This window comes from Chanodichthys erythropterus, chromosome 4 (assembly GCF_024489055.1).
Source record: "Chanodichthys erythropterus isolate Z2021 chromosome 4, ASM2448905v1, whole genome shotgun sequence".
NCBI lineage: Eukaryota > Metazoa > Chordata > Actinopteri > Cypriniformes > Xenocyprididae > Chanodichthys > Chanodichthys erythropterus.
This window is the reverse complement of record NC_090224.1, coordinates 22,693,303-22,709,497: the sequence shown is the minus strand read 5'-3', so window position 1 is coordinate 22,709,497 and position 16,195 is coordinate 22,693,303. Positions and strand designations below refer to the sequence as shown.

Sequence of the window (16,195 nt, the reverse complement as noted above, 5' to 3'; positions counted from 1 at the left end):
AGTGTCCTGAAACACATCATTACTGTATTAGGTTCATCTCATAACTGAAGCATCAGAAGTCTCAGATTGGGTTTTCTGTTGCAGTTGTGATGGAATTCTTCAAATGTGTCACGTTTCTGCCATCTGGTGTCTGAGAGCAGGATTACACACTGGTCTTGAGTTTCAATAAGCTGTATAATATATTCAACATATTTCTATAAAATACATTTAGAGTAAATTTTGTATTAAATTTAAATATGTACACTATGATTTTTTTTATTAGAAGATTTGTTACATAAGTACGTTTTACACAAAAATACTATTTCAATACCATTTTTATGGCATCCTCATGAATATTAATCCTCCTCATGAATATTAGGTCATGATGAGGACACAGATTAATATTCATGAGTCATGTCATTATTGTCTATTTCTATGTAAACAAAAAAAACATCTGCAGTCAGGACGAGGTGGCCGAGTGGTTAAGGTGATGGACTGCTAATCCATTGTGCTCTGCACGCGTGGGTTCGAATCCCATCCTCGTCGACTGGTTTTGAGGGTTAATAGTTACTGTAAAAGACACCAGATGTTCGCTTCACCGTGAGAGAATGTGTGATCACTGACAGAAAAGCACAGAGGTGACGGATGTGTGCAGAAGCACTTTTCAACTAATAACAAGAATTTATATATATTATATATATATATACACATACACACATATATACTTAGTTAAAACCTAACCCTAACCTGTCTTCTATTTTGATCTTTTCTTCACAAACATGTATTTTTCATCTGCATCCCTTCAGTTAAAACCATTGTGCATTTATGTCCACATCTCAGCCGACACATTTGGAAATGTCATGTATAGCAAATTTCTCTAAGTTTATCATCACTTCATTGTATGATTACAGCTGTTTCTGCAACCAAAACACTCATCTTTATCTCAATTATAGACCCGTTAACTATGATCATTTGTTTTCCAGGCAGTAAAAGCTAGTTCATGTGGAAACAAAATGCATCCGTTCACTGAACTCAAACCCGTTCCATTCCCCTCTGTAATGAAGACGCATTGCAACTTTTGAACAGAAAGAAAACATGTTTATTGAACTTTCCAAAGTAACTTCATGACGTCAGGTTGTGTGTCGACTCCACGCCACAGAAGTTCAGCCGTCCTCAGGTTTAGTCCAGCTGGATTAATAAAGCAAGAGAAGAGAAACGGGTCAGATTTATAACACAAACGACTGAAATAAAATCTACTGATGAGTGAAATGCAAGTGACTAAACACACTTAATGCAGGGATACTTGCCTTGATGAAGCCGATATCTTTAGCGTACTGTCTGAAGCACTGACGGCACATGTTGAGTCCGTATTTACGGATCAGACCGTGTCTGTTTGAGCAAACTCGGCTGCAAAAACAATCACAACAGGTTAGAATGGAAATGCTAGTAATTACTGTGCATTACTTTGACAGAGGACAAAAAGCCAAAACTGACTATGTACATATACACCATCAATTCCTAATTATTAGAGATAACAGCAAATTTTCATACTAGTGCCCAATAGTTTAAAAAGTAAAAACATTTGTGTAAAGAAAATGCTAAGAAACCAGTTTGATGTTCAATATCAATAGTAATTATATGAATTGACATTCAGAAAGTGAAGAAATATTTAATTTAGAATGTATTAAATGTGTTAATTTTAGTAATGTTTGTTTATAACTGATACCAGTTACTCTGAAACAAGTTGATAAAACGGAGAGAATATAGTTTGCATTTCTTTCAAAATATAATACTCAATGAAATCATAAATTTAAAAGAAGATATAAAGGCAGAACCCCCAAACTATCACTATCTGCAGATATCAGAGAAATTTAGTATCGGTGCATCTTTAATAATTAATTCGCTGGTGTGAAATGCATTAAGAAAATGATAAAGGAAAATCAATTATATTAAATTACTTTGTTAATATTAATGATCTGCAATCATCCCTGCCCATTAACAGTCAACTTCAAACTGTAATACGAGATTTTGGGTTAAAATTCACTTATATAATTTAATTTAATGACATGAAAGATGTGCTTTATAATTGAATGGAAATGCATGCAAACACAAGTTATAAAATAATTAATGTGCATTACTTTGACAAATGACAAAATAAAGCCAAAACTGATTAATGATGTCCATAATTCCTAATTATTAGAGATTAAACTATATATTGGGTATCGAATCAAATCACAATTATGACAATAAAATATATTTTGTCAAAGTTTAGTATTTTTTGTAATGAAAATCAGTTTTTCAATAGTTTTTTTATGATGAGACCCCACTTACAAAATGGACAAAATTCATCAAAAACATTTCTGAAAAACTTTTTAGTACCAAAAAATGCTAAACTTTGACAAAAAGTAATTTTTTTCTGTTAGAATTGTGATTTGATAATATTTTTTAGACATGAATCAGCTGAAAATACTTGTGAAAAGAGTCTTTCAGTCGGTCAAACAGCAAATAGTGGAGCTCTGCAGCATCTACTGGATAAAGTGATCATTTTTCTCTTTTAAAACTGCATTTTCCAAAAGATGGGCAAAAATCTCACACTAAACCATGTCAAATTATCCATGTGATCCCCATGAATGAAAGTTAGAAATGTGGGTCTTTTATAAAGGGAATTTTACATAAAAAGCTGTTTTTGTATATTAGATTATATTATATTATATTATATTATATTATATTATATTAATATATATATATATATATATATATATATATATATATATATATATATATATATATATATATATATACACACACACACACACAAAACATTTTCTTATATAAAATGTAAAAGATATGACAAATATGAAGTAAAAACATTAACAGTAAAATTACTTTTAATTTTTGTTACAAAATTACATTTTGTTGCCCAAAGACCCTGTGTGTTACTTTTTTCTACACTAACATAAAAACAAGATATCACTCCAGTTCTCTTTTTATTTGTAAATCTAGAGTGTTAACAACTGTACAAAGTTTCATGTCATTTGGACAAAGAGAATTTTTTTTTTTTTTTTGAAAACGTCGTTTGGGGTCTAAAAAGACCCTATAAGGGTTAAGAAAATGATAAAAGAAAGTAAATAATATTAAGTTACTTTGTTTATATTAATGATCTGCAATCATCCCTGCCCATTAAGTCAACTTCAAACGGTAATACGAGATTTTGGGTTAAAATCCACGTATATAATTTAATTTAATGACACGAAAGACAACAGATGTGCTTTATAAGTGTTCTTCAGGCTCAAACTTGTCATATAAATCATCCTTACAGCAATAACATCATAAGAAACGAACATTAACGCTATTACTCGTCCTGACTGGTGAAACTATAATCACTGAACAATCGCGGCCGCCATGTTGGTTCATCACATGTGCTCCACATTCATGAAGAAATAACAAACACACGACGGACTGAACGAGCCGAACCCTCGCGCATTCATAAACCCTTCATATTAAACATGCGACAGAACCAGAACTGACCAGGATCTGGATCCCTGGCCGTATTTTCTAGGATGACTCCAGTAGAGCTGCTGATGGCCCATCTCGTCTCTCTCGATCGGGATGTCGAAAAGGAAGTCGAGATTGTGCGCAGGCGCAAAAAAGACGCTCTCCTTCTACGGAACGTGGCGCTTCCGGCGTCAACATCTACAATGGCGACGTTTAGAGGTTGAGAGGCGAAAAAGATGTCAAAATATTGCAATAAATGAATAACTCAAAATATTCTGTCATTATTTATGTATGCATGTCATTGAAAATGTGCATATTGTGCAATATTCATAAACCAGTTACAATAAGCCAGCTTTTTAAAGGTATAGTTCACACAAAAATTAAAATTTAGTCATCATTTTCTCACTCTTAATTTGTTCCAAACCTGTATGAATTTGTCTTCTGTTGAACACCAAAGAAGATATTTTGAAGAATGTTGGTAGGGAGACAGTTGGTAAGGGGAAAAAAATACTATGGAAGTTAATGGGGGCCAACTGTTTGGTCACCAACAAGAAGAAAGAAGAGGTTCAGAATGATTTCAGAGAGGTTTTTATGTTGCTGTAGGCTAGGTCACATTGTTTTTGTTGTTTATCTTGTTTGAAACAAGGTTCAGATATAATGGACATTAACAAAACGTGTGTAAACAAAGGTAAATAATATAAAGTATAGAATGTGGAAACTTATATTTGTTACTATATTTCTACTATCATTGACCACTGTTGCATCGCGCTGTTTTTTCAGCATCTCTCGCCATGAGCGCTTAAAGCATTAGTTCACTTTAAAATGAAAGTTACCCCAAGCTTTACTCACCCTCAATTTTTGAGGAATATTGGTAGGAAAATAAACATACTATGGAAGTCAACCAACATTCTTCAAAATATCTTCTTTTTTTAAACTTTAAAGTAGTAGTATTTTCAGCTAAATCTCCGCCTAGTGGTTGCAATGGCAAACTACACAAAACCGTCATGCATTCTTAACTATTAAATTGATTTACTGGAAAAAACACATACACTTATTTAATCCTACAGGTAAAATCCCAAGCATTGCATGTATTCGGTTGTGAAAATGTGTTGTGTGCATGTATTAGACACGTTAGTGTAAGTGGAATGAACTCTAACAATCATTATGATCGCTAAATATGCCTAATATGAGCTTTTGTTGCATGCATTGCGCAACCTTTTCATTGAGAATTGTGAAATGCGAATCGTGGTAAATGTGACATCACGCGCGCGCTGACAGTCGGAGCCCCCCAGAGGTTTGATGAGATTGTGGGAGCCGTTGGTTCCGCACGGAGCCTGAGCAGCATGACACACTTGAATTAAAATGCGCTTTTTATGTGGATATGACAGCCGCCTTACATGCCTACATCTGCGGTGAGGCTTTTATTCTCCTTGCATGTGTGTGTTTCTCATGCATCTGAATGCGGCAGCTCAATATTTTGCTTTAAGAATCGCTATAGCAGCAAGCTAACTAGTGACAGTGCATCACCAAAATACACACATCGGCATGCATATACGTGCACTGATTATCTGCCGTTTGAAATGAGCAATATTAACCAAATATCGGTGTTAGGGAATGCAGTGCAGTGTTTTTGCTTTTATGTTTTTTTCTGGCTCGCGCAGATGCTTGCTTTAGCTCGAGCATGCAGCTGCAATGAATGCATGCATGTGCGCGAGCTGCCGTCATACTTTCTTATTTTTGAACTTTAACCAGTGCATATTTGTGCAGTCGAACTCTTTCACTTTTATGAAGCTCTAGAGTCGCATTGGTCGACAGACAGTCGCGCATATGTGTTGTAAACATGGGCTCCATATTGTGGTGGTGGTGCGCCTGAGCATGGTTGTATTTCCCGCAGGTTTATTAATAGCCGATTTGGTTATAGAAATACAAATGCACCGATCAGAGCAGTCAGTGATATCTGTAGAAATCTAAGGGTGTTTGTCCTGCTGACTCACTGCCTCAGTTAGGAATTGTATGGACTTGATTAATTCAACATGTTTCAGAAGATCCCATGTTTTGTTTTTCCCGTTGGAGAGTTGAGGTTTTTATGTTGCTAGTTCACATTGTTTTTGTTGTTTATCTTCTTTGAAACAAGGTTCAGACATTATGGACAGTAACAAAACATATGTGTAAACAAAGGTAAATAATATAAAGTGTAAAATGTGGAAACTAATATTTGACCACTGTTACATCTCACTGTTTTTTCAGCATCTCTCGCCATGAGCGCTTAAAGGATTAGTTCACTTTAAAATGAAAATTACCCCAATTTTAATTACCCTCAAGCCATCTCTAGGTGTATATTAATGTCTTCTTTCCGATGTAACAGATATGCAGAACCGATATTTATTTACTGTTTTACTTCTGTTTTTGACACGATTACAACACCAAACCATTTTATTTATAACAATCACTCCCTCCTTGCATAGAAAACAAAACAAATCTTATTTATACACCAATAAATAGAGGGGTCTGAAAGTGCAAAAAAAATAGCAGTTACTTGACTTCTTGAAAATTAGTAGTCTTTCATGTTAATTTTAATCTTTATATTACAAAAATAAACTTCATATTTACATATATTTATAAAAAGCATCAGCAGCAACACTAATGTTTAGTCATATCAACTTTGCAGTAGATTTATAAGCTATTGAATAGGCTAAAGACTGAAGAATAACTTGCTGGATAATGTGAAATAACTGAATAATATTGGAATATAACAAACAAAACATATTTTATTGCATTTCTCAACTGGTATGTTATGTCAGAATTATTAATAATGTTTTTGTCGTTCTAGATTATGAAATATCTGCTGACAAAGCGCTGTTTATCAATGCATTTACGCAGAACTATACTCAAACTGTGATTGTTCGCGCAGATAATAAACAATTTCCATAGAGTTGCGTTTACTTGGATGTTTATTAGCGAATTAATGGTTATATAATAAATGTTTATATAATTACGGTGTTTTAAACAAGTGAATCTTGTTAAAAGTTACATGCGGTGGCCGAGCATCAACCTGCTGAGTGAACAGCAGAGAGAAAATTAAATTCAGCGCTTTTATTTCCACCATGTGCTCATTCTTGACTGTATTATTTAATTCATGCAAAGTTACAAATTTATTAGGACAGGAGGACTTGACAGATTATCTTACGAGACTCTTTATTTCTTAGAGACAAGCTGCATAAACTAGCTACACTTCAGGCATTAATGTAACGCGTCTAATTTGTGCACTAATGGCTGTTGTGTTTAAAGTTTAATAATTACAGCAAAGCATGTAAGTAGATTTGACCTGTGCACTCCGTTGTCTCGTCTCCCCTCAGATGCGCTGTAATGGCAATCCTGCACGCAATTCTCACAACACCCACAAGATGGCGGCGTTTATCGGTAAATCCGATATTACAAAACTGATGTCTGATTATGGTAAAATGCTTAAATATCGGGTAAAATATCAGTAAATTGATATATATCGGTCGAGCTCTATTATAACGCATAATATAGCTTCCGCCAGACCGCCTTCCGTATTCTGCTTACTAAGAAAATGTGTAATGCCTCTTGCAGTTCAAAAAGCTTACGCCAAGTCCTACGCCTTCCTTATTCAACTTATGAAAAAAGCTTAACTGATGTAACGTCTGGCAGAAGCTAGTTATTTTACTTTATAACTTGTTAAATATGGATATTTTTCTTACACAAGCGCTTCAGAAGGCCGTGTGGAGTATGTTTATGATGGATGGATGCACTTTCTTCAGCTTCATACTCGTTTCCCGTTTACTGCCAATATTAAGCTTAGATCAGGATATTTATTAATATAAATCTGATTGTGTTCATCAGAAAGAAGAAAGCCATATACACCTAGGATGTCTTGAGGGTGAGTAAAGCTTGGGGTAATTTTTATTTTAAAGTGAACCAATCCTTTAACCATTCAAATTAAAAGCAGTTTATCATTAAAAAATAATTGTAAGACCTCAGTTCCATTCTGTACCTGTGCACAAGATGATAAAAATGCTATTTAAACATTGACACAAAGTGCCATATTACAGAAATCTGTGTATTCTGTGATACAGATGTTTTAATCCGATTATAGAGTTTAATATTTGAAACTGTTAGAATCGTGTTGTACCATTTTAGATTGGTGAACTTCTGTATTGGAAACATGATACTTTATATTTTATTGTCTGCACTGCATCTGTGCTGCACTGTCACTGTCGTAATCTTCTAATTAGCAGCTCTTCAGGTTAAATCCGCAGAGACGAGTAATTAGGTCTGGACCCTTGTGAGTTTATACTTTAGTTGCCTAAGAATACAGGGCCACATTTGTTATATTAATACTGTTAATCTCATGTTTCTTAGGGCACTTAGCAGAGAAAGATTTGATGGACCAGAATGTTGTAGATCACAGAGTTTGTTACATTTGAAATACAAACATTTTTGGTATAAGTTTTGAGTTTGATCTGCCATTAAGCAGTAAGCGGTGATCTAAGAATAGGCCACATTGAGTGGACTTGACTTTTCAGCAAATAATCCTTCCTTGAAAGTTTAAGGTTTTCTTTGAGCATGTGCATGTGTATTTTGTGTAACAATGCATGGCTTTTCAAAGTTATTCAAATCAATTCCATTGTTTACAATGAATATTATTTTTGTAAGGTGAGTTTACTGAATTTCTAAATTGTCATTGGTAGAGTTGTCAAAAGTACCGACTTCGGTACCGAAATTTAAAAAATGTGGCGCTTTGAGCTCTGTTGTGTTGACACGCTCATCGGATATGTCTGTGATTGGCTACAATGATCAGATGGGAGCATTTAAAAGCACACAGAAGTGTTTGAATTTGGAAGAGTTTTGAAAGCGGGAGCGTTTGAAAGCTGGCGTCTATCAGTGGACTGGTCCGCTCGGTGAAGAGCGTCATTGATGACTATTTACAACTTTTTGGAAGCATTGATAATCTGAGCCGATCACAGACATATCAGATGAGCATGTCAACACAATGGCCAATCAGAGGTGTTTACGAATCCACTCAAAGCGTCACATTTTTTAAATTTCAGTACTGACTTGGTGCCGAAGTTGGTACTTTTGACAACTCTAGTCATTGGCAAAAAAACAACAACAAAAAAAATCAGACCATGCTAATTAAAATCATTCTCTCAATTTCTTTTCCTTTAGGTTATAAAAGGCGACTCATTTGCCTTTAAGAAAATGCCTTATGGGAAACACTATCATTCAAATACATTCCAAAATTAGAGGACCAAGAATAAGCTGCATTTTCTATGATAACGTTTTGTACCCAATCTGCTGGAGCAGACCTTTTTTGCATCGCCAACCTGCCGCCCTCGTCTCCAGAATCACTTCAACGACCGTCCCGCAGGGCGACTGCCTATCATGAGATTCCGAATTTACAAGCGAAAGGTGGTAATACTGACTCTAGTGGTGGTTATCTGTGGATTTGCCGTCTGGAATAGTGGTAAGACGAAGAAGGCAAGCGGCGTGTTTCCCAAGGAGGTGGAGACGGGGAAGCGGAGCAGCGCCGCTGGTCCAGTACAGGTAACGATACCAGTAACCCGGAAACCTGTCAACGAGACTCTTCCGGAAAAACAGCAAGCAGTTGCCAAGCCTGAAGTAGACAACCAGACCCTGGTGTACAGAGGGATCGTGTTTCAACTCAACTTTGACCAGACCCTCAGAAACGAGGAAAAGTTTCGCAAAGTGCGCCAGAAGGACGACCTTGTCATCGTCGTTCAGGTTCACAACCGTCCCGAATACCTACGGCTTTTGGTGGGCAGCTTGAGAAAAGCGAAAGGAATTGAGAACGTCTTGCTGATATTCAGCCATGATTTCTGGTCTCCGGAAATCAACCAGATAGTCGCGTCCGTCGACTTCTGTTTGGTCCTTCAGATATTCTTCCCCTTTAGCATCCAACTCTATCCTCAAGAGTTCCCCGGGAATGATCCCAGAGATTGCCCTCGAGACATTCCCAAGAAAGATGCCTTAACGTTAGGCTGCATAAACGCAGAGTACCCGGACTCCTTTGGCCACTATCGGGAAGCCAAGTTCTCGCAGACCAAACATCATTGGTGGTGGAAGTTGCACTTTGTGTGGGATCGAGTCCGAGTGTTGAAGGAACACCAAGGACTCTTGTTGCTCATCGAAGAGGACCACTACCTCGCTCCCGACTTTCAGCACCTTCTCAAACTGATGGTGTCCCTAAAGAAAGAACAGTGTCCCGACTGTGATATCTTATCTCTGGGAAGCTACGGACACATCGGCTACTCCAGCAAAGCCAACAAAGTGGAGGTGAAAGCATGGAAGTCCACCGAACACAACATGGGAATGGCGCTGAACAGAGATACGTACCAGAAACTCCTCAGATGCACCGATGCCTTCTGCACCTACGACGACTACAACTGGGATTGGTCGTTGCAGTACCTTACCGTGAACTGTTTGCCCACGTTCCTAAAGGTCATGGTGAGCGAGGCACCTCGGATTTTCCATGCCGGCGACTGCGGCATGCACCACAAGAAGTCGGCTTGCATGCCGAGCAGCCAGAAGACAAAGATCGAGAACATTCTCCAGAGCAGCGGGAACCAGTTGTTCCCGAAACAGCTGCTCATCACAAAGAGACTCCCTTCTTCTGGGGCCAAAGGATTGGCTCCACACGTCAAAAACGGAGGTTGGGGAGACATCAGGGACCACGAACTCTGCAAGAGTTACCTTCGATTACAGTGACTTTATATTCTTTCCTTTTTGTTGTTTTTGCATCCTCTAATGAAAGCCTTTAAGAGTTCTTTATGGACTACTACTTCTTATTGCCTGTTTTATTGAAATATTCCAAATAAAAAAAGTATGTGACGTTTGGATTTGGTGGTTATGAGCATCATTGAAGTATTATTACTGAAAAAGTGTTATTGTTGTCACTCTTATATCTATTATTAAAGACTAGCATTTTTTGTGCCATTTCAAAGACAACATTTGTATATATGATGATTTTAAAATTTGCAAAAGCATGAACTTTCTTATAATTATGTATATGTGTGTATATATAAATATATACAGACCTGCAGACAGTGTGCTTTGGATCATTAGGGGCTTTCGCATCAGGTAGTTTTAGGAACTCATTTATAGGAACTAGCCACCAAGGCGGTCCCCCGAGAACTACATTTTCCCCTAGAGCCATTTTCCTGGTTGAATTTGCACCGCCAGTAGGAACTCTGAAGTGACGCAAGCCATAATTTTTTGGGTGCGTTTCCCAAAAAGCATCGTTAGCCAACTATGGTTGCACATTCCCTTGATTGGTAACGACAGAACTTGCGACCGTAGTTGGCTTTGGGAAACACCCTCCTGGTTGTTGTGTGGGATTTTTATTTTGATGGCACTAAGAACGCCAGCCTGAGCACACATCGCTCCCATAGTCATATTCAATACATTATTAGAACTGTTAAACAAAGAAAGTAAACGGAAAGTGTGAGTGTGGTTGATGCATGTTTCACTTGGTCGCGTTGTATTTCCTGCATAGCGTAAAGGTTGAGAAGTGCCTGGACTTCAGCGTTGGTTCATCTATCGCTGTTTTCCATGTGTGTGGAGTAAATATATAGGCTATAAACTTTTTAAAAATGCCAGTGTTTCGTATGCGTTCCACCAATCAATGTACACTTACGCCACTACTTCCTGTTGAGCTGGGTTAGATCCTACTCTGAAGTAGGAGCTAATTTAGTTCCCGACAAGGTGTTCCTATAACTAAAATCATTCCAGTTCCTTTGGTGCGAATACGCCAAAAAGCATAGGAACTATGAAAACGTTCCTCCGGTGCGAAAGCCCCTATATTTCCACCATCTGTTCAAGATTATGCTGGGCTATTTTTGATATGCAGATGAACTATTTTCTATTTGCTTGAATGTTATGGACTGTTTTCAAGGTGTAAGGTTGTGCTTCATATTGAACATATTCCAGTATTAGAATGGTTTTGAAGCTTTTGCAAGACATTAAAATTGCATTGACTATCTTGCAGTCCTCATTAGCCCCTAATAGATGCTTTGTCCTATTTACACAAGCTTCCAGATCTCTGGCCTCAATCTTCACAGATCCATCAAAGTGTGAGAAAGTAAAGCCTTCGGAGCTGTTTAGTTGGCTTGTGGTTGTACTAAGGTTTTATGTTTAGTCCATTTGATCTGGGTTATCGTTAACTACAATTAAAACCATAACCATTTTAATTACTTGAAATAAAATGCACTTTTAGCACTTTCATTCAGTTTAAGTACTAAAAAACTAAAACGTATAAAGACACGTAATATAAAAGTAATATAAATGACAAAAACTCAAAACAAATTTACCAAAGCTTTAAAATTAAAAATATAAAAATAAAATCTATAATAGTATCTCAATGATACTAAAATAGCACTGCATGTGACTAAGATCGGTCATTTTTTATTTATTTTCAGTGTTTTGCATCCATGACAACCAAAAATTAAAGCAATAGTTCCCAAAAATCATTTCCTCTTCCTCATGTCATTCCAAACATGCATGACTTTCTTTCTTCTGCTTTTTCTTTCTTCAGTAATTGCGAGCCAGTGTTGTTTTGGACCCCGTTGGCTCACTAGTTTCTTCAAAATGTCTTGTTTTTTGTGTGTGCATTTTAACCTTTAACTTACTGAAATGGTACAACACCCACATATTTCCCTTTGCATGTTTGTTCATTTAATATTTTGACTTCATTTAATAATTTTATAATGCTTTTAGCTACCAATTAGTGTTAATTTAACAGATTTTCAGTTCAGAAAATGCAAAAACAATTTTTAGATTCCTTCTGGTAATGCTTACAGGTCCACTAGAGGTTTTCAAGCACTTTGTTGGGGGAAATTTCAGCTAGTCAGTTACAAGTGCTGCATATTGTCACAGATTGGTAAAATGTTGAAAAATTGGCATGTTTTTGTTTCTTCTGGTGGTTTGCTTGCATCCAAAGTTCTGAATTTAACTTGTGCTCGAATTGGAATATGGCATAAAACATTTGCAAATAAAGTAGTTTCCATTCCATGTGTTCCAAGAGAACAAAATCATCACTTCCTGGGAAATTGGTGCAAATGATCTGTAATAAAAATGTAAGATTTTTCCTCCATCATAAATGAGTTGGTCTGGAGGAATTAAACCAAATCATTCTGATGACAGACTTTGACTCAGGCGTTTCAGAACCACCAAACCAACATTTGAGATGCTGCGATGCGATTAGTCAGCTGGTTAGTCTAGTTATCCAATCACAGCCTCTGCTGACGGAAAGTCCTTGTTGGGCATCAAGGGATTTATTCGGTTTTCATTATAGTTTATGTGCATGTCTTCTTATCAGATAAAAAATGATCCAACTCAGTTGAGCGTATATGTTTTTATGTGCATATTTCAAATTTATACGCATCATGGCGTTTCCATCTTAAGGTTTTTATGTGATATCCCAAAATTTGCATAAAAATAGGTGGATGGAAACTTGGTTGCTTTCATACCAGAATCATTTCTGCCTTAACTCAAAGCACATGAAATGCATCCTATTAATCATTAAATGCTTCAGTTAGCAATGGTGACAAAATGCTGTAAACAGAAAGCAACTGGTTGAAAGAAACTCCCTGAAAACAGTCAGAAAATGTGTGTATACCAAGTCAGAGAGCTTGCACACAGATCTGTTCATAAATACACTGCAAATGCACCACTACAATTTTTCCAATTACGAATGTTCAGTTGACATTAAATCCTTCAGCATGGTGTGACCTTTCAGAACCATGACAAGACATTACTCTGGTGCCCTCAAGCGTTCAATGCGCATCTACTGCTGCCATATAATACTAATGGATATAATAGTTAAATGCCAATTTATATAATCAGGAATGAATTAGAGTGTAAGTGACAAGATATAATTATGTGAATGCAAACATTCACTATTGCTAGTGATTTTAAACACCATTGTGCTACAGTAATGAAATGGAAATGTATTTGTAATGGATTTTTCAGCATTTTACCAGAAAGGAGCTTGTTTCTGCCACAGAATAAAAAATAAAATTGTGTCTTTTTATGTCATAATTCAGATTTTTTTCCTCAGAACTGCAAATTAGAATGGCGAAACTCACAGTTGTGTGAAAATGTCAGAATTGCAAGATATAAACTTGTAATTGCGAGAAATAAAGTAAGAATTGTAAGATAAACTCGTAATCGCAAGAAATAAAGTCAGATTTGCAAGATACAAACTCGTAATTGCGAGAAATAGTCAGAATTGCAAGATACAAACTCGTAAATGCGAGAAATAGTCAGAATTGCAAGATACAAACTCGTAATTGCGAGAAATAAAGTCAGATTTGTAAGATATAAACTCGTAATTGCGAGAAATGGTCAGAATTGCAAGATACAAACACGTAATTGCAAGAAACAAAGTCAGATCTGTAAGATAAACTCGCAATCGCAGGAAATAAAGTCAGATTTGCAAGATATAAACTCGTAATTGCGAGAAATGGTCAGAATTACAAGATATAAACTCGTAATTGCGAGAAATAAAGTCAGATTTGCAAGATATAAACGCGTAATTGCGAGAAATGGTCAGATTTGTAAGATATAAACTCGTAATTGCAAGAAATAAAGTAAGAATTGTAAGATAAAAACTCGTAATTGCGAGAAATAAAGTCAGATTTGTAAGATAAACTCGTAATTGCGAGAAATAAAGTAAGAATTGTAAGATATAAACTTGTAATTGCGAGAAATGGTCAGAATTGCAAGATATAAACTCGTAATTGCGAGAAATAAAGTAAGAAGAATTGTAAGATAAACTCGTAATCGCAAGAAATAAAGTCAGATTTGTAAGATATAAACTCGTAATTGCGAAAAATGGTCAGAATTGCAAGATACAAACCTGCATTTGCGAGAAATAAAGTCAGAATTGTAAGATACAAACTCGTAATTGCGAGAAATAAAGTCAGAATTGTAAGATATAAACTCGGAATTGCTAAAAATGGTCAGAATTGCAAGATACAAACCTGCATTTGCGAGAAATAAAGTCAGAATTGTAAGATAAAAACTCGTAATTGCGAGAAATAAAGTCAGAATTGTAAGATAAAAACTCGTAATTGCGAGAAATAAAGTCAGAATTGTAAGATACAAACTCGTAATTGCGAGAAATAAAGTCAGAATTGCAAGATACAAACTCACAACTTGCAATTGAAAGTAACAGTCAGAATCGCAATACAAACTCGTAATTGCGATAAAGTCAGAATTACAAGATACAAACTCGTGATTGCGTGAAATAGTCAGAATTGCAAGATACAAACTCGTAAATGCGAGAAATAGGCAGAATTGCAAGATACAAACTCGTAATTGCGAGAAATAAAGTCAGATTTGTAAGATATAAACTCGTAATTGCGAGAAATGGTCAGAATTGCAAGATACAAACACGTAATTGCAAGAAACAAAGTCAGATCTGTAAGATAAACTCGCAATCGCAGGAAATAAAGTCAGATTTGCAAGATATAAACTCGTAATTGCGAGAAATGGTCAGAATTACAAGATATAAACTCGTAATTGCGAGAAATAAAGTCAGATTTGCAAGATATAAACGCGTAATTGCGAGAAATGGTCAGATTTGTAAGATATAAACTCGTAATTGCAAGAAATAAAGTAAGAATTGTAAGATAAAAACTCGTAATTGCGAGAAATAAAGTCAGATTTGTAAGATAAACTCGTAATTGCGAGAAATAAAGTAAGAATTGCAAGATATAAACTCGTAATTGCGAGAAATAAAGTAAGAAGAATTGTAAGATAAACTCGTAATCGCAAGAAATAAAGTCAGATTTGTAAGATATAAACTCGTAATTGCGAAAAATGGTCAGAATTGCAAGATACAAACCTGCATTTGCGAGAAATAAAGTCAGAATTGTAAGATACAAACTCGTAATTGCGAGAAATAAAGTCAGATTTGTAAGATATAAACTCGTAATTGCGAAAAATGGTCAGAATTGCAAGATACAAACCTGCATTTGCGAGAAATAAAGTCAGAATTGTAAGATAAAAACTCGTAATTGCGAGAAATAAAGTCAGAATTGTAAGATACAAACTCGTAATTGCGAGAAATAAAGTCAGAATTGCAAGATACAAACTCACAACTTGCAATTGAAAGTAACAGTCAGAATCGCAATACAAACTCGTAATTGCGATAAAGTCAGAATTACAAGATAAAAGGTCACAATTACCTTTTTTATTTATTTTTTTATTCTGTGGCAGAAACAAGCTTCCATAGAGAACTAAATGTTCAAAACATAATTGTCTTGCATTTTACAAAACATGCATTTTAAAATTGTATATAAGAAAAAGTGTCCTGAAAAAACTCCTTGTGCGTGTGCCAAGACATGCCCTCGAAAGGCCGAACTGTCTCTCTGTGTTAACTTCACAATTACAAGAGCCCAAGTCTGGAGCAAAAATAGTTTGGCACATCAGATGTGCTGTTCGGAGGGATGAACGTTGTTCGGCACTGGATGCTTTCATTACTGTGGTGTCGTGGTTAAAGATCTGGCCTAGTAACTCAAAAAGTTGCAAAGGTTTATCATCACCTTTGAACCCTTGATCAAAAAGTGACTGTTCTAAAATAAAAGTAACGTCGTATACTCGCTTTAAATTAAAACCATACTCAAGAAAACATAGACAACCATCAGATTAAATCAAGAGACAGAAATATGCTTAT

At 35.9% G+C, this 16,195-nt stretch overlaps 2 protein-coding genes and 1 non-coding gene across 4 annotated transcripts; 2 read left to right on the top strand and 1 right to left on the bottom strand.

Annotated features, from left to right (window-relative positions):
* The first annotated feature begins 443 nt into the window (after nucleotides 1-443).
* trnas-gcu (transfer RNA serine (anticodon GCU)) lies at nucleotides 444-525 on the top strand. Its single transcript has one exon. It is a non-coding gene; the product is annotated as a tRNA-Ser (tRNA).
* A 530-nt stretch (nucleotides 526-1,055) lies between these two features.
* rps29 (ribosomal protein S29) lies at nucleotides 1,056-3,653 on the bottom strand. The gene is made up of 3 exons (XM_067383354.1): nucleotides 3,508-3,653; nucleotides 1,287-1,386; nucleotides 1,056-1,167 (listed from the first exon to the last, which is right to left on the bottom strand). Exons 1-3 carry the CDS (start codon nucleotides 3,567-3,569, stop codon nucleotides 1,159-1,161), a joined length of 171 nt encoding a protein of 56 aa, XP_067239455.1. The 5' UTR covers nucleotides 3,570-3,653; the 3' UTR covers nucleotides 1,056-1,158.
* A 1,100-nt stretch (nucleotides 3,654-4,753) lies between these two features.
* mgat2 (alpha-1,6-mannosyl-glycoprotein 2-beta-N-acetylglucosaminyltransferase) lies at nucleotides 4,754-10,883 on the top strand. Of its 2 annotated transcripts, XM_067383353.1 has the most exons (3): nucleotides 4,774-4,886; nucleotides 7,339-7,375; nucleotides 8,665-10,883. In XM_067383353.1, the coding sequence occupies exon 3, from the start codon at nucleotides 8,881-8,883 to the stop codon at nucleotides 10,222-10,224; it is 1,344 nt and encodes a 447-aa protein (XP_067239454.1). In that variant the 5' UTR covers nucleotides 4,774-4,886; nucleotides 7,339-7,375; nucleotides 8,665-8,880; the 3' UTR covers nucleotides 10,225-10,883. The 2 variants fall into 2 exon arrangements, with proteins under 2 accessions (XP_067239453.1, XP_067239454.1); XM_067383352.1 differs by lacking the exon at nucleotides 7,339-7,375 and having other exon boundaries at nucleotides 4,754-4,886.
* The last annotated feature ends 5,312 nt before the right edge of the window (nucleotides 10,884-16,195 follow it).